Source organism: Uranotaenia lowii, chromosome 1 (assembly GCF_029784155.1).
Source record: "Uranotaenia lowii strain MFRU-FL chromosome 1, ASM2978415v1, whole genome shotgun sequence".
NCBI lineage: Eukaryota > Metazoa > Arthropoda > Insecta > Diptera > Culicidae > Uranotaenia > Uranotaenia lowii.
Genome location: NC_073691.1, coordinates 197355966 through 197379503, shown reverse-complemented (window position 1 = coordinate 197379503; position 23538 = coordinate 197355966). Strand labels below are relative to the sequence as shown.

Genomic DNA, 23538 nt, shown 5'->3' with positions numbered 1-23538 from the left:
GATGCGCTGCTGCTCCCGTCCGAGGTTTTTTTTTCCGTATGGTGCTCAGGGGATGACTTCCTGTGGTGGTGCAAAAGTGCAAGAGGGCGGCGCGGACAAGAATCATCCTCACCTATACCGAAAAAGGGAAGGCCATGCACCAACACCAACCAAACTCACGCGGCAGTATAAAATCAAGGTCAAGGGAGATGGAACTTGACGTGTGTGTATGTGTATTTATGTGTGACGCTCATGACGCTCGGGGTGTTGGATATCTTCCCCCTGCGGATGCCCAGCCATTGCCGGACACCGGTTCCCCCATCCAACCCATAAATTGGATCCAACCTAATCGGGTTAAGGTGGAACGGTGCGTTTACATGTGTGTGGGCACGCGATATCGCTTAATGAGGGAGACGGGGGACTCCCGCGGGAACGGCATCAGTCAACGTGAGTCGCTCGCTGCTGTTGATTTCTTACTGTTGTTATTGTTATTGTTGACAGTTTTTTTTCGCGTTCCCGCCCGACGATCATCAGATGACACATGTGCTCGTTTGGCCGCCCTCTTCGGGGCAATTCGGGAACACCTTTTCTGGAAACTGTGTGTTGCCGCTATTCAAATCAGTGCATTATTGTCGGTTACGGAAAATAAATCTTTTCGATTGATGATTGATGGGTAACGCAACGCAACCGACACGGGTGAAACGTGAGTCACACTCATACAGCGCTATAAAGGTGATCCTGGAACCAGCAGCCACAAAGTGTGGGGGGATGATGGAGGAGGAAATCTTTTAACCCGTCGCCATACACACAACACTGCAGCAGGACGGACGGTGTCGGCTTGTTTTCGTCGTCGTGTTTGAGATCATAAAGATTCTTCCACCATCAACTGTTTCCGTGCCGGACCGAAATGGAGGGAAGCTTCCATAGCGTTGGGGAAACGGAAAATCGATACAGATGTTCGCCTGGATTCGCCTGTTTGCCTATTTGAGATGAAATGTAGAACTTGGCACGTTGCTTCACGTTATAAACGCGGTGCATGGTTCAGCAAGTCAAGCCCGGTGCGGTGGAATGATGATGATGATGATGAAAAAGGGGAATCGAAGCAGGCGCCCACCTATGCCTTCTGCTGCCTTATCTGCGGAACGTGGTTGTCATGGGTGACCACTGCCAATGATCAAACAAATATGAATTCTACAATTTGAATTTGTCGGTACATCAGGTAGCTTTTGTATTAACAAGGGATAAAATACGCTCCGCAAGTTTTCTATCCCGTTGAAAATAAATATTTTTTAAACTTATCTCCGGTAAACATGAAAAATCTTTGAAAACTCATTCAACTACTAATTTTGGTTGTGGAACAAACTAAAAATGGGAAACCTTTTCGAATTCACTTTTCCCAATTTTCACAGCCTGCTTATTTCATAATGACCGTTACAGTTTGTTTTCGAGCGTTAAAAAATTATTTGAATGGTTTTGTCATTTTTGTCATTTCTGTAATTTTTGTCATTTTTGTCATTTTTGTCATTTTTGTCATTTTTGTCATTTTTGTCATTTTTGTCATTTTTGTCATTTTTGTCATTTTTGTCATTTTTGTCATTTTTGTCATTTTTGTCATTTTTGTCATTTTCGTCATTTTTGTCATTTTTGTCATTTTTGTCATTTTTGTCATTTTTGTCATTTTTGTCATTTTTGTCATTTTTGTCATTTTTGTCATTTTTGTCATTTTTGTCATTTTTGTCATTTTTGTCATTTTTGTCATTTTTGTCATTTTTGTCATTTTTGTCATTTTTGTCATTTTTGTCATTTTTGTCATTTTTGTCATTTTTGTCATTTTTGTCATTTTTGTCATTTTTGTCATTTTTGTCATTTTTGTCATTTTTGTCATTTTTGTCATTTTTGTCATTTTTGTCATTTTTGTCATTTTTGTCATTTTTGTCATTTTTGTCATTTTTGTCATTTTTGTCATTTTTGTCATTTTTGTCATTTTTGTCATTTTTGTCATTTTTGTCATTTTTGTCATTTTTGTCATTTTTGTCATTTTTGTCATTTTTGTCATTTTTGTCATTTTTGTCATTTTTGTCATTTTTGTCATTTTTGTCATTTTTGTCATTTTTGTCATTTTTGTCATTTTTGTCATTTTTGTCATTTTTGTCATTTTTGTCATTTTTGTCATTTTTGTCATTTTTGTCATTTTTGTCATTTTTGTCATTTTTGTCATTTTTGTCATTTTTGTCATTTTTGTCATTTTTGTCATTTTTGTCATTTTTGTCATTTTTGTCATTTTTGTCATTTTTGTCATTTTTGTCATTTTTGTCATTTTTGTCATTTTTGTCATTTTTGTCATTTTTGTCATTTTTGTCATTTTTGTCATTTTTGTCATTTTTGTCATTTTTGTCATTTTTGTCATTTTTGTCATTTTTGTCATTTTTGTCATTTTTGTCGTTTTTGTCATTTTTGTCATTTTTGTCATTTTTGTCATTTTTGTCATTTTTGTCATTTTTGTCATTTTTGTCATTTTTGTCATTTTTGTCATTTTTGTCATTTTTGTCATTTTTGTCATTTTTGTCATTTTTGTCATTTTTGTCATTTTTGTCATTTTTGTCATTTTTGTCATTTTTGTCATTTTTGTCATTTTTGTCATTTTTGTCATTTTTGTCATTTTTGTCATTTTTGTCATTTTTGTCATTTTTGTCATTTTTGTCATTTTTGTCATTTTTGTCATTTTTTGTCATTTTTGTCATTTTTGTCATTTTTGTCATTTTTGTCATTTTTGTCATTTCTGTCATTTTTGTCAGTTTTGTCAGTTTTGTCAGTTTTGTCATTTTTGTCATTTTTGTCATTTTTGTCATTTTTGTCATTTTTGTCCTTTTTGTCATTTTTGTCATTTTTGTCATTTTTGTCATTTTTGTCATTTTTGTCATTTTTGTCATTTTTGTCATTTTTGTCATTTTTGTCATTTTTGTCATTTTTGTCATTTTTGTCATTTTTGTCATTTTTGTCATTTTTGTCATTTTTGTCATTTTTGTCATTTTTGTCATTTTTGTCATTTTTGTCATTTTTATCATTTTTGTCATTTTTGTCATTTTTGTCATTTTTGTCATTTTTGTCATTTTTGTCATTTTTGTCATTTTTGTCATTTTTGTCATTTTTGTCATTTTTGTCATTTTTGTCATTTTTGTCATTTTTGTCATTTTTGTCATTTTTGTCATTTTTGTCATTTTTGTCATTTTTGTCATTTTTGTCATTTTTGTCATTTTTGTCATTTTTGTCATTTTTGTCATTTTTGTCATTTTTGTCATTTTTGTCATTTTTGTCATTTTTGTCATTTTTGTCATTTTTGTCATTTTTGTCATTTTTGTCATTTTTGTCATTTTTGTCATTTTTGTCATTTTTGTCATTTTTGTCATTTTTGTCATTTTTGTCATTTTTGTCATTTTTGTCATTTTTGTCATTTTTGTCATTTTTGCCATTTTTGTCATTTTAGTTATTTTAGTTATTTTTGTCATTTTAGTTATTTTTGTCATTTTTGTCATTTTTGTAACTTCTTTTTTTATCATTTTTGTCTATATTTGTTTTTTTTTGTCTTTTTTGTCATTTTTGATTTTTTTGTTATTTTGTTTTTTTTGTATCATCTTTATTTGAAACGGCTCATACATTTAGGCTTCAAGGAGACAAAATCGTTTATTTTTATTTTTGTCATTTTCGTTATTTTTGCATTTTTGTCATTTTTAGAGAGTTTTTCAGAATTTTTAGCTTGAATATAATCACAAAATTTCAACCAAAGCTAGAAGGAAATTCAAAATTGCAGAGAAAGAAAACGTCCTCAAAAATCGACATACCGCATCGCTTGAGACTCAAAATGCATCATAGATAGAATTCACGTTCTTCCAGATAACATCGGAGAGGTTACCAATTTAACCCAATGGAGGGATAGCTTCCCCTCCGCCGAGGGTCCACCTATTCTTAATTGCTCAGTCCCGAAACCCCAAACCTCAAAGCCGGTGGTTTTCGCGAGCTGTAGATTACACCTTCTATTACATTACATTTACTTTTGAACCGAGTCTACTAAAGCTGGACTACAGCTTGCCAGCAGCCCAAAAGTTATCAAAAGGATTTCAACAAAAGTGGTGAGAACTTGAGTGAGCTACCCGGCCTACTAAACAACACCTTGGGGATAGAAGGAAAGACCGCCTGCTGAGTTCCTTTTCTTGCACTCATCCTCTGCTGAGATGGGGTGTGTATGTAGGGCAACACAGTTAAACCGCACTGTGTTTACTTCTTCTGACATCGATAAAGATTTCGCTTTGGAGCTCCCGTTCGAAGAAGGAGAAGGAGGAGCAGGATGGGAGTTGTGTGTGGTGCTTGCTTGGGGCAATTCCAAACACAGCCGACGTCGAGAACAGAATATGTGGAATCGCTCGTTCGTGACTCTTGCTTCGCACGATCCGACGACGAGCTAACTTGCTCAATAAAATACAAGAATATCGCCCGAGCAAAGCGAAAAAAAAAATACAACCTGCCTGTGTGTATATATTCAAGAGGACGGAGGAAAATTCAAGTTCACTGTCAAGGTCGTAATCAATACGCAAGCGCTGTGACTCTGCATTGCAGGAACGAAACAATCTGCCCGAACAGAGAAGGACCGGCCCAGATGAAACACGGGTGGAAAACGTTAGGTAAAACCGAGAAGCAGCAGTGGAAATAATAAAATAAAAAAAAATACATCAGGTTTATACATACGATCGCTTTTTTTTTTCTTTTTTTCCAATATCTTAGTGTGACCTGTCTTTTGTATTCTGATACTTTTTTTTATTCTTTCCCCCCAACGCGAAAGCTTTTGCTATTCCTGAAGCTAAGTAACGAAATGTATGCTCCAAGTTATTGCCACTTAACTTACTGGCCGATTGACATTTGTACCTTCAGAGAAGATGAGCGAGGAGAGGAAAAAAATTAACGGGTTGAATTCATTTATTCGAACACACCCGAAGCGAGTGACATTTTACGGAATAGGGGTAAATCATGCACTCGAACAAGGCCAAATGGAAGATAAAAGATTCGATTTGGTTGGTACAATTTACTTCTTAAAATTTTTAGAGGCGTAAAACACAATTTACAAGAGGTGTTCAACCGTGGCGTGAACAAAAATCCAGATTTACCAAGGCGTCTTAGTATCATTCAGATGGAACTTGAATTTCAAAATGCAATACAAAGATAAAATACAACGATTGCTTCAAATTTCGAATTTAGTCTCGAACTATCCTAGAAACTTTTATTTTGTAAACGTATAACGTTGTGTTCCACATATGTCCATTTGCTTGATAAGTTTCAGAGTTATGCCAAACAACTTGTATGGGAGCCCTAAGGGGTATTGAATAATCATAGAACTATTTCTCGTAGCTACACAAAAGTAATACAAGACATTTCGTGCGGGAGCCTGTTCCTCCCACCCCTTCAATTCCTTTAAAAAAATTCTCGTTTGTATGAAAGTATGATTGTATGGAAGTCCTCTTTCTCCCTTCCCATTGCCCCATTCGATGGAAGGAGGGCAAGGTTGCCGAAAAATAATCTGTGTTATTTAGAAAAAAAATCTGACTTTCTGTGATTTTATCTCAAAATTCTGTGATGGATTTCTGTGATGCTATTTCCTTTATTTTATTGAAAATTCATGATAAATTGACTCTTTTTAACATTTTAGTTGGAAAAAATCAGTTACCATTACCAATCTCATCATAATTTTCTCATTCAAAAGAAGAAATCTAAATTTTATTTTGGCCAAAACAAAATTTTATTTTGGAAATCCATTCAAAATTAAAAAAATTATGTGAAATCTGTGAATATTTCAAAATTCTGTGTTCTGTGACACAGATTCTGTGATAAAAATTTGCTCAAAATTCTGTAAAATCACAGATTTTTCTGTGATTACGGCAACCTTGAAGGAGGGGCGCTCGGCCACGTCTGGTCAACGCAACGCCTCGGTTGGACTTCGCGGATCAGCAGCTCGAGTTGTATTGGAACACCGACTAGCCTTCAACCCCTGTTGAACGTCTGTGGCTCAGCACACGTTGCTTTGCTGGGTTGACTGTCGTCTGGGATTTACCTGTGGAAGTCCCGGAAACGTTTTTTGGAAGAATGTTATACCGTAACTTGTCTGGCAAGTATGCCAACCAGCAGTGGCAACTTCGGCCCAAAATTTCTTCGTAAGGTCCACCTGGAACAGCAGACAACTTGTTCACCCGCTCGGCTTTACCATTTTGTTGTGGTATATAATCGGTGGACATCTGATGCACAATCTGTAATGTACGCAAAAGATTCATAGTCCAGTTATTTCGATACCCCTTACCATTATCCGCATCCTCAGCGTCTTCAATTTGCGGCCCGTTTGCCTCACAGCTTCAGCACGGAACTGAAAGTCTTTGTCACCTCGGTTTAGGATTTTTGCTTCAGAATGTAGATGATGACACGCCTCGTCTTGTCGTCGGTAAAGGACAAATAATACCGTTAGCCTTCGATCCATGGCTGCTTCTTTGGTCCGCAAATGTCGGAATGAGGTAATTCCAACACCTCAGATGCTCGATGACCTTGCTGGGGATCGAAAATCGGGAATGCTTACCCATAGCACAGATCTTGAACTGCTCATCTTTCTGCTCGTTGAAATTGACACCGGATGCTATACCTTGTTTGAGCCGTTTTAAACTTTCAAAGTTTAAATGACCCATCCTGCGATGCGACGTGTCAATGTTGGCTTTTGCACACGTCAGCGCTGTTCGCTATTTGGATTCGCAATCACTTCACCAGACGATCAATCACTTTCACACCCCTTTCCTGGAAGTGGGCTTCGTGACCACGTTGAACAATTTGACTAATAGAGAGCAGATTGTTGGACACCTGCGGTATGTACTTCACGTCGTTCACTTGGATTGAATCGTCTGGTTGACACGTGGGTTTCAATTCGACCGCTCCGCTTGCTACGATTTTCATTGCCCCAATATCGGCAGCTTTTTATGACGACACCGCTCGCTTTTTGGGGGTTACTTGGCAACCATTCGATTTTCATGTCTTCCTTAGTCTTCTCTCTTGTGGTCTCTTCTCTCAGTTGACAGAACCGAATAGATAACCGATTTCTGGGCGGAACACTCCTTGGCGAGGTGTTCAAAATTGCTACAACATTTGCACTTCGATCCCTCCGGTTTGTCTGATGAAACGTCCCAAGTAATTAGGCAGTAAAAATTGGCCCTAAATCAGCCTTATAGTCAAATATAGAACCTGCTTTAAAAGCTCAAATAGCCCTATATTCGACTATAGTGCTGTTCTAAAGCCACTTTTGGCGTATATTTCGGCCGATTTACGGCTAGACCCCACTTTCGAAACACGCCAATGCGAAGCTGTCAAAATATTTATCCATCAAAAAAAAAATTCCCCCAAGGCTGTTTTTATTTACTCTAATCTTTCTATCTCCCTTACACTCATGCTTTTTGAATTGTTTGGATAAGAACTGGAATCGAACATAGGATTTCTATACATCTCTATGAAGACTTGCTTTTATTGGTGACTTTGCAGCATGTACTATTTACGCTCTCATGTCAATAAGTGGAAATTGGGCCTTCTTAAATGAGGATTGTGAGTTTCAATTTGATGAAAAACATCGTAGACATGAATTTGAAATAATTTTTTTTGTTGATGATAAAATATTAGAAGCACTGGTTTACTGGTTTCAACAACACTTAATAGCTTTGCTAAGCGAAGTAAAAGCAAGTATTGTACCTACATCCGTTTCAGAACTTGGTATCCGCACTTCATCCGGTGTTCCGTTGATTGCCAGAAAGTACTCCGGGTAATCTGACCGCAAAAAAACCAGCGGAAATCAGCAACAAAGGCATCTTCCGCTGCTACTCCAATTTCTTGGCAGATTCGAATTTTTTGGTAAACGGTGTTTTACGAACAAATGTGCTGAATCGGGAACTTCATGAGAACATGCTGGATCCATACGTCGATAAAATTCCTGCAAAAGATTTTTTCAATCGTTGCGACACTGATAATTCTTAATTCGATAGCAAAATCTTTATCACTTGATGAAGTGACTTCATCTTTCTTGTTGATGTTTTTATTAGTTTATTTTTTCTAAGCCATAAATGTCATTTTGAAACGTATTTACATTTATGTCAATTTGATCCACAGGGCTTCAAAGCCCTGAAGCACCGCGTAAAAACCGATATCCGGCCTATTTCACGTCTAGATTCCAACAGTGCTTATAGGCATTTAAAGATATTCTTTACGGCTAATAAGCACTGAAGTGCTGTTGTCTGTCCCATATGCGGCTTATAACAGGGCTCAATGGTTTACTGGGGTCGTTTTTCGCTTGCCGCTGTTAGGGGGGAAACTTTTTGGCTTTCTTACAGAAAGGCATAGGGAACGGTCAGTTGGGGATATCATTAATTAAGGGTCCAAGACCCCACTTTATAGGTACCAATCGACTCAGCTCGACGAGTTACGATGATGTCCGGGAATTTGTATGTTCCATAAAAACGTTCTTAACACATTAACTCCTATTCTAGGTTTCACGATTTCGATGAATTGAGTATCAAAAAATTGCATTTTTTTTCCTGTAGGACTTATTTCAAAACCAAAAAAAAAACAAAATTGTTTAAAATTTTTCTATTCCATAGAACATATCATGCTTACGTTGGCTCCAAAAAAGGTAGCCATTTGCTCAGCAGCAGTAGCCAGCAATCGCTAAATTAATTACAAAGGCGATCAAAAATTTGACAAAAATTTCATAAAACAGCAGAGAATCGATCCCACGCCATCTAGCATGAGAGTTTAGGAGGTTAACCCCTTGACCACTAGTGAGCGTCGAGATATGTGGCTCTCAAACTTTAACAGTTTGAATTATTTGGATTATAAATGAACTCGTTGAATATAAGTTCGTTTATCCTCCAAAAAACGTACTGGGCACCTTTTTTTGGCTTTCTTACAGAAAGGCATAGGGAACGGTCAGTTGGGGATATCATTAATTAAGGGTCCAAGACCCCACTTTATAGGTACCAATCGACTCAGCTCGACGAGTTACGATGATGTCCGGGAATTTGTATGTTCCATAAAAACGTTCTTAACACATTAACTCCTATTCTAGGTTTCACGATTTCGATGAATTGAGTATCAAAAAATTGCATTTTTTTTCCTGTAGGACTTATTTCAAAACCAAAAAAAAAACAAAATTGTTTAAAATTTTTCTATTCCATAGAACATATCATGCTTACGTTGGCTCCAAAAAAGGTAGCCATTTGCTCAGCAGCAGTAGCCAGCAATCGCTAAATTAATTACAAAGGCGATCAAAAATTTGACAAAAATTTCATAAAACAGCAGAGAATCGATCCCACGCCATCTAGCATGAGAGTTTAGGAGGTTAACCCCTTGACCACTAGTGAGCGTCGAGATATGTGGCTCTCAAACTTTAACAGTTTGAATTATTTGGATTATAAATGAACTCGTTGAATATAAGTTCGTTTATCCTCCAAAAAACGTACTGGGCACCTTTTTTTTTATATTGAATTTAGTAATTTTTGCTATCGATTTTCTTTAATCATAATCTTTTTTATAGATTAATAATAAATAATTCAGAAATAAGGAATCCATTATTGTGTCATTTATTTCCAAAGATAATTGACACTCTGTAAGAAAGCCTCCAATCCACTGATAAGTGTATTAAATCGGGTTTTTTTCTACGAATGCCGTTCGCTCGCTTGATTGATGCACCCGATGAAGCAATATCGTGGCTCAATCAGCTATCTGGCTGAAAGAAGGCCACCAAAATTCACTAATTCCCGTGTCTTCAGCCTTCAAACATCTTGATTTGGAGAGGTTATTCAACGAACATCATTAAACGGATCAACCCAAAAATGTCCGATGTTTGGTACTCAGTTCTCTCCTTCTGTGATGTTTTTTTGTGGCAACTGTCCCGAGCTTTAAACCTCTTGCTTGTTAGTCGCATGGCGCAGTACGCAGACCCAATTCCGAAGTCTGCAGTGTGATGAAAACACCAATTCGTGAGAAAATCCACTCTTCATTTCAAAAGCTGAAAGAGAAATTATAAAAAATGGCATCAAATAAGGAAATCAAAAAAAATTCCCCTCTCATATTAATCTAGCCGCCATCAAGCATGGCAACTTTACCACAGTTCATAGTCTTCTTCAAACGCTGAAACATGGTTTCAGTTTGTCTTTATTCAGCCAGTGAGCTGAAACAGCAATTACGTTTTAGCTCAGCTTTTGTCCAGCAAATTTCCGTTCTAAAGCAGCCAAAATGTTTGTTGAGAATGGCTGTCCTCGAGTTTTCCAAAGCCATAATCATCGGTCGGTACCCTTCTGAGAGCCAACAGCCAACAGCAACGTGCCGATCCATTCTTCGGAAATTTCGAATCCTACGCAGCGGAGTTGGTATGCGGTTGACACAATTTTGTTAACGTAGGTGTCAGCACAATTTTGTTAACATAGGAGTCGCACGCGACCAATGAAGTAGTGATCAGCTTCCGCAGCTGCCTCCGGCTTCGACTCAAACTTCTCTCGCCGTCCTCGAATCCTGCACTTTGATGTAGTTGATAGGATCTAACTGAAAATTATTTTCGCTCCAGCTCTCCGATCCTTGTGGTCGATGACTTCCCCAAGGTTTTCTAGCTCGAGGAAAGTTTCCACAGCATATTTACACGTGGTTCAATTTTCACGCCCCGTTAGTTGCTCGATGGGTGGTAAACCAGCTGACGACTGATCCGGACCCAAAACTTCTTGAGGTTCGCCTTCATGGTTCTCTATCCTGCTCCTACACCCATAGAAGAGGTTGCAAAAATCCAATGCCTATTTAGCACATCTCTGTGCCGATAATGCGCTGAAATGTGCACTGTGCCGAAGATGATATGTTTGAAAAACCGTAACTGGCATAAGGACTCGGCTCCCAACTAACATGATGCATGACCACTACATTCAAGCAAAACAAGAAAAACATTTTATGGGATTTCGTTCCTATTGGATAATTCATCCCAGAAACAAGAAAATAAAAATATAAATCACAGCGCCCGTAGGGAGAATCGAACTCAAATCACCAACCATATGGTCTTGCCAGACCGACATCTTAACCAGTGTACTATTTGAGCTTCATGCAGGACGAGGGATATTTGTCATAGGCATTCTGCCACCGATCAATCACAAAAGAAACGCACGACAGTGGCTTCCCGGCGTTTGGCCTCCTTTCAAGGTATTCATTTGTCTTGTGATGGAAACGGGAAAGGGAACGGGAGTGGAGAAAACGGGAAACCCATTGAATGAGAACTGTGCTTTGCTTACTGCCTGCTATTACATACACACGCTACATATACACAGCTGCTAAAGCCGGGCAGCTTGGCCGGTGCTTGTTTGCCGGAGAATTGAAGGAATATATTCTTGTTGCTTTTGCTACATACACACGCACAGCTTAGCCGTGGTTGTTTCCCTCCGAATTGAATTGAAGGAATGTTTTTTTTTTGTTGCTTTTACTGCATACACATGCACAGCTCGGCCGTGGTTGTTTGCCGGTGGATTGAAGGGATTGAATTAGAAGGATGTTTTTGTTGTTGCTTTTGCTACATTCACACGCACAGTGCTCGGTTCGCTGGCTGCCTGGTGTTGGCCGGTATTTATTTCCATCCTTCTTTGTCTTGTGATGCGATAGGGAGGGACGTGAAAGCGTTTTTATTTTGTTTCTTTCAGACATACGCAATTCGGTTAGCTTGGGAGATTAATGCCGGTGGGAGCAAATCGAATCAGCACCGATCGCGTTATCTTCTTGTACCAATGATGCTATGTAATTGACTACACGCCATTGGCACAGAGGCTGAATTTTGGGTGTAGTGGACATCTTAGAAAAAAAACTGACTTTAACTTTAACTTTCAAAAACATGGGCCCAAAACTTGTCAGCGTGGAAGTTACTGTTAGAGACTGATTTTATTCAAACTAATATTACAGATTGCTATGATTGCTTATTAAATAATTCGCCTACTGAGTCTAACAAAATCATCTACTTTTGAAAGTAATTTTTTTATTAGGAAAATCATTTACGTTATTGAAAAACTATGATTATCTAAATGAATAAATGTGAAATAGCTTAACTCTATTATTGTGGATTTGTTGGTTGGTTTACACTGATATACAACGGATTGTGGGTTCAAGCCAGCCGGAGGATCTCGGCAAATTTGGAATCATGAGAAGGTTACTTAGGTTCTTTCTCAGGATTTTTTATTTATTTTGAACAGCTCGAAAGGAGTTAGATGAGTTAAACCTGTTCCAAGCCAGTAGTAACGGACTCCTTGTTAGTGCTGCAATTATTGTAGATGAGTTAAGCATGAACTATATTTGAATGTGCTATCGAGACTTCCGTCTCGGGTCGAAATACCTATAAGCCACTGGTGGGTTGAACATACATACATAATTTATAAATTGACGTTTACAGCGGAAAATGATTTATATGATTTTTTATTAAATTGTCTTCAAATAAATAAATAATTTGAACGCTAGCTTAAATAGTCTATCTAGAAAATCACACATATTCATCACCGTCAATAAATGCAACTTTTAAGCAAAACTAGCAGCTCTATCGCGGTATCAAAGACACTAGGCACCCATTTTTCACTCGTTGAATCATTTCAAAACTGGTTTGTAAATCTTCCAGCCGTAGCGAAGTCCGAACGCGAAAGGCCCGCACAAAATACGCCAAAATAAGCCGCATCGATAGCATGGCGTACCGCGCTCCGATGCAGTTTCGAGGACCACCACTGAACGGCAGATAGGAATATGGGTGGCGCTGTGCGATCCTCTCCGGTAAAAAATGGTCCGGATTGAAATCGTTTGCCTGTGGACCCCAGATCTCTGGATCGCGATGCATCTTGCTGCTAGATATCAGGATAATCGTTCCTTCCACCAAGGTGAACTGATCTGAAAAAGATCGGAAAATAAGTTGATAGACTTGTCGGTGCTTTGAATGCGTTACCGTCAAGTTTGAGCTCCTCCGTCACTGCTCTGCCAAAAAGAGATCCGACAGGGTACAGCCGCATGGTTTCTTTGATCACCATTTCGGTATACACAAGCTCGTTACAGTCTTCCTGTGTGATTTCCACATTTGGATCGGGACAAATGGACATTGTTTCCTGGTAGACACGTTCCTGAACCTCTGGATGCATTGCCAGCAGAAGTATGACGTTGGAAATAGTGGTTGCTGTCGTGTCGAAGCCAGCGTAGATGATTTCGTCCATATGGTGAGCCATTTCTTCTACCGTCATCGCCTGGGAAGTATCGCTGACCATGTCGTACAGCATATCGAGCAGCGGCTTAGCTCTGCTCGTCTTCTCACCGGTCGTTGTTCCATCGTCCGTTGCGGTTTGCCTTTCGGCAAACTTCTGTACCAATGCTTTTTCAGTAACCTCTCGAACGTTTCTGCGTGACGTGCTGAACACGGTGTAGTCATTGGCTAGATGATAAATGAAGTCCGAATAGTGGTGGATCTTGAATACACGTTTCATAACCAGCGGCAGGAACAGTTCCACTTTTTTCAAATACTCTTCTTTATCGACATGATCATCGAGCTCGAGTTCGAATAACGTTGCTGGAAATGAAGAATTGAAACTACAGCTTACAGCTAGATAAATAGAAGTTCATACCACAGATGTTATCAAGGGTCCATTTGGCGAATTCGGTGTACATGTTTCTCTCGATGCCATCCGCTAATTTCATCGAACCATCTATGAACTGTCGAGCTTTCTTATTGAATATGCCAAAGAAACTATTTAATATCTTTGGGGTAAATGATAGGTTCAATCTCTTCCGGCGAGATTTCCACAAGGTTCCTGCAGCAAAATAAGAGTATCACCGATTGGAAACCACCTAAAAAATGATCTCTCAAACCTTCCGACGCTAGCAGCGCGTCAAGATCAAAGAATCTGTAGTGTACGGTTTTGTCCAGACAGGAACTGGAGTTGAGCACCGTTTTGCAATGTTCCGGTTTGGCTAGGATCACAACCAAGTAAGGCCCGAGCCATCCGGTTAACGGTGATGTATATCCTGTCACGAGATTATGCAACGCTCGTCCTATGGAAATAGGTGATTTATCGCCGAAGAACAAATAACTGCAACCGATAACCGGTAGATTGATGGGACCCTGCATATCCCGGACGGAAGCAAACATCTTTCGACGGGTCCACCGGAAGTACACCTCGTAAATAAGAATCCCCGCCAGGAGTGATCCGATCAACTCAAGCCACATGTCTATTATTCTAGAACAGTAATAACCAGTGGATATTCCAATCGACTAGCAGGAGCAGAAGTAACTGTATGGCTTAATATTTACCAGCTCTGTTTGGCTCGCTTAATCGATCGACGACGCAAATTTGAATCTATTAGCCGTGCTAATTGAACTAAGGTGTCATATTTTTAGGATGTCCGAACAGGTGCCAACAGAAAGTAGCAGTGTGTGTGCGCGAGCTAAACCGAAAGCATTCGACCATTCGCCAAGTGCAAAGAACTCAACCGAAGACTTCCACATCGCACTTGTTTTCATGAACGAGCTTAGGCAAAGACCCTGTGGTGAAGGAATTGGTCTTCAGTGTTGCTAGCCGTCGCCTTTTGCCTTTCTTACAGAAAGGTATAGTTATCGGTACTAACTGGGAAACCATTAATTATGGGTCTTAGACATACCCCGAATCAGTTAGACGAGTTCTGACGATGTCTGTGTATTTGTGTGTATTAGTGTGGATCCTATATTACAAATTTTCCCGAATCCTGTATTACAAAATTTCTAATTAACCTTAATTGTTTTTAAAAACTATTTCCACAAATTAGGGTAAGTATGTACTTTTATTATAAACTCTTAAAAACTTTGAGTATCTTGATTTTTCGACTTCTGGTAACCCTATTCTACTGTAAGTTATGAGTGTTAAGTATTTGTCAACAAACTCAATTTATTTCTTGAAATTTTTCTCACCGATTGCCAAAATGTTCCTAAACAGATCTCTTCCACTTCATCAACAACAATATCGGCAATTTCCTTGCAAAACTATCTTAATTCTTCCGTACTTTCTCAACATCAACTTTCTGCTTTCATCAATCCAATATTTCAGCACTCATGTGACGATTCGATCCTACACACTCAGACGCATCAATTAATCCGATTTTACACGCTGCTAGATCCGTTTCCGAATCTGGGTAATCTTCTAGAGTTACTCACTTTTGAGAAATTGGCAGAACAATTGCCAATAATTTGGCAAAAAAATGGCCAAATGACAAAAATAACAAAAATGACAAAAATGACAAAAATGACAAAAATGACAAAAATGACAAAAATGACAAAAATGACAAAAATGACAAAAATGACAAAAATGACAAAAATGACAAAAATGACAAAAATGACAAAAATGACAAAAATGACAAAAATGACAAAAATGACAAAAATGACAAAAATGACAAAAATGACAAAAATGACAAAAATGACAAAAATGACAAAAATGACAAAAATGACAAAATGACAAAAATGACAAAAATGACAAAAATGACAAAAATGACAAAAATGACCAAAAATGACAAAAACCACAAAAATGATAAAAATGGCAAACATGAGAAAAATGACCAAAAATGACCAAAAATGACAAAACTGACAAAAATGACAAAAATGACAAAAATGACAAAAATGACAAAAATGACAAAAATGACAAAAATGACAAAAATGACAAAAATGACAAAAATGACAAAAATGACAAGAATGACAAAAATGACAAAAATGACACAAAAATGACAAAAATGACAAAAATGACAAAACTGACAAAAATGACAAAAATGACAAAAATGACAAAAATGACAAAAGTGACAAAAATAATAAAAATTACAAAAGTTACAAAAGTGACAAAAATGACAAAAATAATAAAAATGACAAAAATGACAAAAATGACAAAAATGACAAAAATGACAAAAATGACAAAAATGACAAAAATGACAAAAATGACAAAAATGACAAAAATGACAAAAATGACAAAAATGACAAAAATGACAAAAATGACAAAAATGACAAAAATGACAAAAATGACAAAAATGACAAAAATGACAAAAATGACAAAAATGACAAAAATGACAAAAATGACAAAAATGACAAAAATGACAAAAATGACAAAAATGACAAAAATGACAAAAATGACAAAAATGACAAAAATGACAAAAATGACAAAAATGACAAAAATGACAAAAATGACAAAAATGACAAAAATGACAAAAATGACAAAAATGACAAAAATGACAAAAATGACAAACATGACAAAGATGACAAAAATGACAAAAATGACAAAAATGAGAAAAATGACAAAAATGAGAAAAATGAGAAAAATGACAAAAATGACAAAAATGACAAAAATGACAAAAATGACAAAAATGACAAAAATGACAAAAATGACAAAAATGACAAAAATGACAAAAATGACAAAAATGACAAATATGACAAAAATGACAAAAATGACAAAAATGACAAAAATGACAAAAATGACAAAAATGACAAAAATGACAAAAATGACAAAAATGACAAAAATGACAAAAATGACAAAAATGACAAAAATGACAAAAATGACAAGAATGACAAAAATGACAAAAATGACAAAAATGACAAAAATGACAAAAATGACAAAAATGACAAAAATGACAAAAATGACAAAAATGACAAAAATGACAAAAATGACAAAAATGACAAAAATGACAAAAATGACAAAAATGACAAAAATGACAAAAATGACAAAAATGACAAAAATGACAAAAATGACAAAAATGACAAAAATGACAAAAATGACAAAAATGACAAAAATGACAAAAATGACAAAAATGACAAAAATGACAAAAATGACAAAAATGACAAAAATGACAAAAATGACAAAAATGACAAAAATGACAAAAATGACAAAAATGACAAAAATGACAAAAATGACAAAAATGACAAAAATGACAAAAATGACAAAAATGACAAAAATGACAAAAATGACAAAAATGACAAAAATGACAAAAATGACAAAAATGACAAAAATGACAAAAATGACAAAAATGACAAAAATGACAAAAATGACAAAAATGACAAAAATGACAAAAATGACAAAAATGACAAAAATGACAAAAATGACAAAAATGACAAAAATGACAAAAATGACAAAAATGACAAAAATGACAAAAATGACAAAAATGACAAAAATGACAAAAATGACAAAAATGACAAAAATGACGAAAATGACAAAAATGACAAAAATGACAAAAATGACAAAAATGACAAAAATGACAAAAATGACAAAAATGACAAAAATGACAAAAATGACAAAAATGACAAAAATGACAAAAATGACAAAAATTACAGAAATGACAAAAATGACAAAAAATACAAAAATGACAAAAATGACAAAAATGACAAAAATGACAAAAATGACAAAAATGACAAAAATGACAAAAATGACAAAAATGACAAAAATGACAAAAATGACAAAAATGACAAAAATGACAAAAATGACAAAAATGACAAAAATGACAAAAATGACAAAAATGACAAAAATGACAAAAATGACAAAAATGACAAAAATGACAAAAATGACAAAAATGACAAAAATGACAAAAATGACAAAAATGACAAAAATGACAAAAATGACAAAAATGACAAAAATGACAAAAATGACAAAAATGACAAAAATGACAAAAATGACAAAAATGACAAAAATGACAAAAATGACAAAAATGACAAAAATGACAAAAATGACAAAAATGACAAAAATGACAAAAATGACAAAAATGACAAAAATGACAAAAATGACAAAAATGACAAAAATGACAAAAATGACAAAAATGACAAAAATGACAAAAATGACAAAAATGACAAAAATGACAAAAATGACAAAAATGACAAAAATGACAAAAATGACAAAAATGACAAAAATGACAAAAATGACAAAAATGACAAAAATGACAAAAATGACAAAAATGACAAAAATGACAAAAATGACAAAAATGACAAAAATGACAAAAATGACAAAAATGACAAAAATGACAAAAATGACAAAAATGACAAAAATGACAAAAATGACAAAAATGACAAAAATGACAAAAATGACAAAAATGACAAAAATGACAAAAATGACAAAAATGACAAAAATGACAAAAATGACAAAAATGACAAAAATGACAAAAATGACAAAAATGACAAAAATGACAAAAATGACAAAAATGACAAAAATGACAAAAATGACAAAAATGACAAAAATGACAAAAATGACAAAAATGACAAAAATGACAAAAATGACAAAAATGACAAAAATGACAAAAATGACAAAAATGACAAAAACGACAAAAATGACAAAAATGACAAAAATGACAAAAATGACAAAAATGACAAAAATGACAAAAATTACAAAAATTAAAAAATGACAAAAATGAAAAAAAATTACAAAAATTATAAAAATTATAATAATTACAAAAATGACAAAAATTACAAAAATTACAAAAATCACAAAAATTACAAAAATTACAAAAATTACAAATATTACAAAAATTACAAAAATTACAAAAATTACAAAAATTACAAAAATTACAAAAATTACAAAAATTACAAAAATTACAAAAATTACAAAAATTACAAAAATTACCAAAATTACAAAAATTACAAAAATTACAAAAATTACAAAAATTACAAAAATTACAAAAATTACAAAAATTACAAAAATTACAAAAATTACAAAAATTACAAAAATTACAAAAATTACAAAAATTACAAAAATTACAAAAATTACAAAAATTACAAAAATTACAAAAATTACAAAAATTACAAAAATTACAAAAATTACAAAAATTACAAAAATTACAAAAATTACAAAAATTACAAAAATTACAAAAATTACAAAAATTACAAAAATTACAAAAATTACAAAAATTACAAAAATTACAAAAATTACAAAAATTGCAAAAATTACAAAAATTACAAAAATACAAAAATTACAAAAATTACAAAAATTACAAAAATTACAAAAATAACAAAAATTACAAAAGTTACAAAAGTTTCAAAAATTACAAAAGATACAAAAATGACAAAAATGACAAAAATTACAAAAATTACAAAAATGACAAAAATGACAAAAATTACAAAAATTACAAAAATGACAAAAATGACAAAAATGACAAAAATGACAAAAATGACAAAAATGACAACAATGACAAAAAATGACAAAAATGATTAAAATGACAAAAAATATAAAATGAAAATTCTTCAATAAATTCTTAATGAATCAGAATTTGGGAGTCCCAAGGTATCATTTGTTTATTATTTCATGCTTGTAAGAAAGGCTTCAACCGACTGTCAAGTGTTTTAAACGGGGTTTTAAGTTTAACGATGCGAAGGTCAACTATCAAGCTTTAAATTACTGAGTCACAATTCGGAAACGATAAATTTTTGTTCTAGATTCACGCACATTATGTGTGATAGTTTTTAAATTTTCTTTAAAAAAATAATTCGTAGAGCCACTTTTACATCTGGAATGTGAATGGGAACTTTTCGCTAGACATGCAATAAACTTTGCAAGGTAATAATACTTAATCGATGCAAATGTTTATTATTCGAATGCAAACCAGGGATGGCTCGAACGCGGCCACGAGCTGAATGAATTAACTTTCCCTGTAGTCTGTCGACGAGGTGCTCTTGAAAATGTTGCTACCACTGATAACGCTGCTTTTGACCCCATTTGCAGTCCACGCACTGTACCTGCGTTGGATACGTCGTCATGTTTACGCCTGTTTTGCTAAGCTGGATGGACCGATAAATCTGCCTCTGATCGGATGCTGCTATCACTTCATCGGAACTGGCAAAACACTTCGGATTCTCCTGGACCGATACCGTGCTCCCATGGGCTGTTGGATGGGACCGCATCCGGTCGTCGTCATTTCTGCACCGGAACACTGCCAGGCTGTGCTGAATTTCAACGATTGTCTAAGGAAGTCGGTCTTCTATCGGTTCTTGGGACTGCCCGATGGACTGGTCACTGCTGACAGTAAGTTTTTGAAGCTTGCCTCACATTTTCCGAAGTGTAAGAACCATGTTCATCGTAGAATGCAAGTGGAAACAGCGACGAAAAGTTATGAATTTCGCCTTCACGTCCTCAATAGTGAATAATTTTGTGGAAGATTTCAATCAGAAAGCTCGATTGTTCGTTAACAACTCGAAACGCTTTGCCGATGTTGTCGAAAGAGATATTTCACCCATGATCTCCGAATGGGCATTGGATACAATATTCGGTATGATAGCAGACTTTTTTTTATCAAAGTACTTCTATGAAAATACTCTATTTCACAGCTACGTTACTACAATTTGATTTGAACAGTTATCGTGATAAAACTGAATTAACGAGAAGTGCGAAAATGTTTTTACCTTTAGCTGTAAAACGTTTGTCAAACATTTATCACTACCCCGATTACATCTACACACGATCGAAAGATTTTGGCAAACTCAACAGAACCCGCAAAGCTATTCGACGAGCTACAGCGGCGGCATTGGATCACAAATTAACCAAAGAGAAGACTTCCTACAGAAAACTAACCCCGTCGAATGAGAGACACATTCGACCAATGCTGTATTTGGACATGCTAATAGATATGTTGAAAGATCGCTCCCTAGCTATGGACGAAGAGGATCTGCTGGACCATTTGGAGGAAATCATCTACACTTCCTTCGACAGTATCAGCGCTACCCTTTCCAATGTATTGCAGATGCTTGCCATTCACCCACTCGTTCAGGAACGAGTCTTTCGAGAAGTAACTGCAATTTTTCCGAATGAAACAGACGCCCTCAGCCAAGAAGTTTGCCATCGACTCCTCTATCTGCGTATGACCATTAAAGAAACGCTTCGGTTATTCCCCGTATTCCCTGTTTTCGGTCGAAGCGTATCAACTGACTTCCAACTAGACGGTTTTTAAACGTATTCGTAAGTCTTGAACATGATTGCTTAATAAGCATCTTACATTCTAGACCGCACAACTTTACCGGAGGGAACTCAGGTGCTTATTTCAACGGGAAAGCTGCATCGTGATCCAAGTGTTTGGGGACCCCAGGCGAACAGCTTTGATCCCGATAACTTCGGACTGGAAAAAACTGCCCAGAGACCGCCGTATTCGTTTCTTCCTTTCGGTGGGGGCTCACGAAACTGTATCGGTACTCACTGCGCTATGCTGTTGCTGGTGATTGCTGTGGCCCATTTGGTTCGGACATTTCGCTTCCGGACATCCCTACGAATGGTGGACCTTGTGACCAGTGGCGGAGCACTTCAACGTATCGAGAATGGCTGCCGGGTGACATTGGAACCGCGATCGGAGAATCATTGATGGCCAGTGCGAAAATTCGTTAGAATAATTTAAAACAATAGCTTTATAGTTCAGGTTAATTATCCATTTTCTATTTGAAAAAAAAAATACATAAAGTCTCAATTAAAATTGTTTAATTTTCCCTACTAAAATTAGTTTCGCAATTAAGATACACATATGTAAATCATGTTGAGATCGAAGCAAACCTTGCTCGGAAAAGGTCGTGTTTTTTTTCGGTCGTCGCGTTCGATATTTTCGTTGGCAATACCTTTCAAAGAGAAAATATGGCGAAATGTTTCGTTGCATTAATTTGTAATGTGTAAAAATGGAGTCTCCAGAGAAAAGGAGTGGTGTGTGAAGTAACGAAATAGGAGAGTAGAATTCAAAATCATCGATACATTAACGATATATACACCCCCAGTTTCTAATCTCGGCTGCTGCTGTGTTAACACAGGAAAGAAAATATGTGTTTTATGCAGTGTTTTCGAGGTACCACGAATCAAACAAAGTGCTTCCCGCTGGCAGTGAAATTTAGGTAAAAAGTTATCGCTTATAATAATTAATAAAAAAGAAAAATTTGAGACGGGGTGTGAGAAAAATGACCGCTGCAATTCATTGGACCGAAAAGCTGTTCATCACTCCTTGGATTTTCACTTGTTCTTTATTTGGTTTCAGTTCAAGCTGAAGCACACACTTTATCCTGTTGATTTTTTGAACGGGCGCATGAAGTGCCGAACTCGGTTAGGATGTGTTATAAAAGTGAAGAAGTTTCAAAATAAGTGTTATTATATGAAATGGAAAATGTGAGAAGATAACCTGTAAGCGCAGGAAAAAGCTAAATTGGCGATTTTTGTTTGGCTTGGTTGCGCGATGTAGTAGTACAAACCACTAAAAAGCGCTGTGTGGAATTGAGAAGGGAAGGAAAATTATGGTGTGCTAGTTATCTTAGAGCTAGCGGAATGCCAAGAAATGGAAAAAGGAAGAAATATTGACTAGATTAGTTTAGGTAACAGAAACAGAGTGCGGAAGAGGAAAGAACATGTTTACTGTTTCCACTGTGCTAAATGCTGATGTCAAGTTGGCCACAAACCCTGGTGATTTTTAAACTTGGATTGCTTCGATTATATTTCCTGAGATTTGCCGTGGGAAGTATATTGAAACGACATAAAAGCAAAGTATTTTTACCTATATGTATCCTAATTTACCATTGAGAGGCCGGGGCTGGGTTTATTTTTTTCTCATTCTGAACTATTGACACATGTTGGTATCTTTGCACAGTGGGGCACAGGGCATATTTTTCTTGTGACACAATCTTCACAATACATCATGTTGTTAAATGTTTGTTCGTGTTTACGATGCTGTAAAATTATTGGGCCTGTTTTGATATGAATCATGTTTTTTTGTTCTTCTAATATTTCTTTTCAAGAGCGAGCAAAGGCGCTATATCCAAGGTCAAAGACCAGAAATGGTAGTGGTAGGGTTTGGATTTCTATGCACAAAAACATCATTTCCATCCCCAGAAGGACGAATTCCTAGGACCACCATCAAGGAGCACATGAAGTTTAGCATAAGTGCTCCCAACGTTAGAATCTTAGTTGTTTGTTTGTTTGTTTGTTTGTTTATTTGTCTCGTGGCATAAAGGTTTACCTTTTTAATTTGCCACTATCGGGGTATTCTGGTGTACATTATTTTACAATATAAATTATCTATCAAATTATAAAAAAAATTCTGAATACAAATTCAATTAATTTTGGTTCCAAAACTCTAGGCAGCCCCTCTTAAAAATTGCTTCGTGAATAAGTTGTTTTAAATTTGAAGGTATCGAATTTCAGTGTATCACACCTCGAACGAAAAATGAGTTTGAATACGTTGCCGTGTAGTTCGATGGGATGATGAGGTTTTGCAACCGTTGCCCTCTTGATGGTAATAGCTTCCTGGTAAGCGTTGACGGAGATCCAGTTGTTATCAGCTTGCGAATTAATAAACAGGATCGATGGGCGTACAAGTTTTTCAAAGGACAACCGATTAAGTTGTAGCAATGGTATTGTATGGTACTGTTGTCCACGTTTCTTCCTCCCTGTGTTCCTGTTGTCCGTGCGTCCAATACTGCATAGTGGGCCCGGCCAAGTTAAGATTAGTAGTAAATGTACTTTTACTACTCACCGGGATGCTGACAAGATCTGGCTGTGT

At 35.8% G+C, this 23538-nt stretch overlaps 2 protein-coding genes across 3 annotated transcripts; one reads left to right on the top strand and one right to left on the bottom strand.

Moving 5' to 3' along the window:
* The first annotated feature begins 460 nt into the window (after positions 1 to 460).
* LOC129742737 (probable cytochrome P450 313a4) lies at positions 461 to 21661 on the top strand. 2 transcript variants are annotated; one of them, XM_055734688.1, is made up of 5 exons: positions 461 to 1198; positions 19743 to 20042; positions 20101 to 20286; positions 20345 to 20956; positions 21017 to 21660. In XM_055734688.1, the coding sequence occupies exons 2-5, from the start codon at positions 19898 to 19900 to the stop codon at positions 21367 to 21369; spliced, it is 1296 nt and encodes a 431-aa protein (XP_055590663.1). In that variant the 5' UTR covers positions 461 to 1198; positions 19743 to 19897; the 3' UTR covers positions 21370 to 21660. The 2 variants fall into 2 exon arrangements, with proteins under 2 accessions (XP_055590663.1, XP_055590658.1); XM_055734683.1 differs by lacking the exon at positions 461 to 1198 and having other exon boundaries at positions 19662 to 20042; positions 21017 to 21661.
* On the bottom strand, positions 12452 to 14302 carry LOC129742730 (probable cytochrome P450 313a4). Its single transcript, XM_055734676.1, has 4 exons — positions 13903 to 14302; positions 13659 to 13844; positions 12992 to 13603; positions 12452 to 12936 (listed from the first exon to the last, which is right to left on the bottom strand). The coding sequence occupies exons 1-4, from the start codon at positions 14258 to 14260 to the stop codon at positions 12596 to 12598; spliced, it is 1497 nt and encodes a 498-aa protein (XP_055590651.1). The 5' UTR covers positions 14261 to 14302; the 3' UTR covers positions 12452 to 12595.
* Positions 21662 to 23538: the final 1877 nt, after the last annotated feature.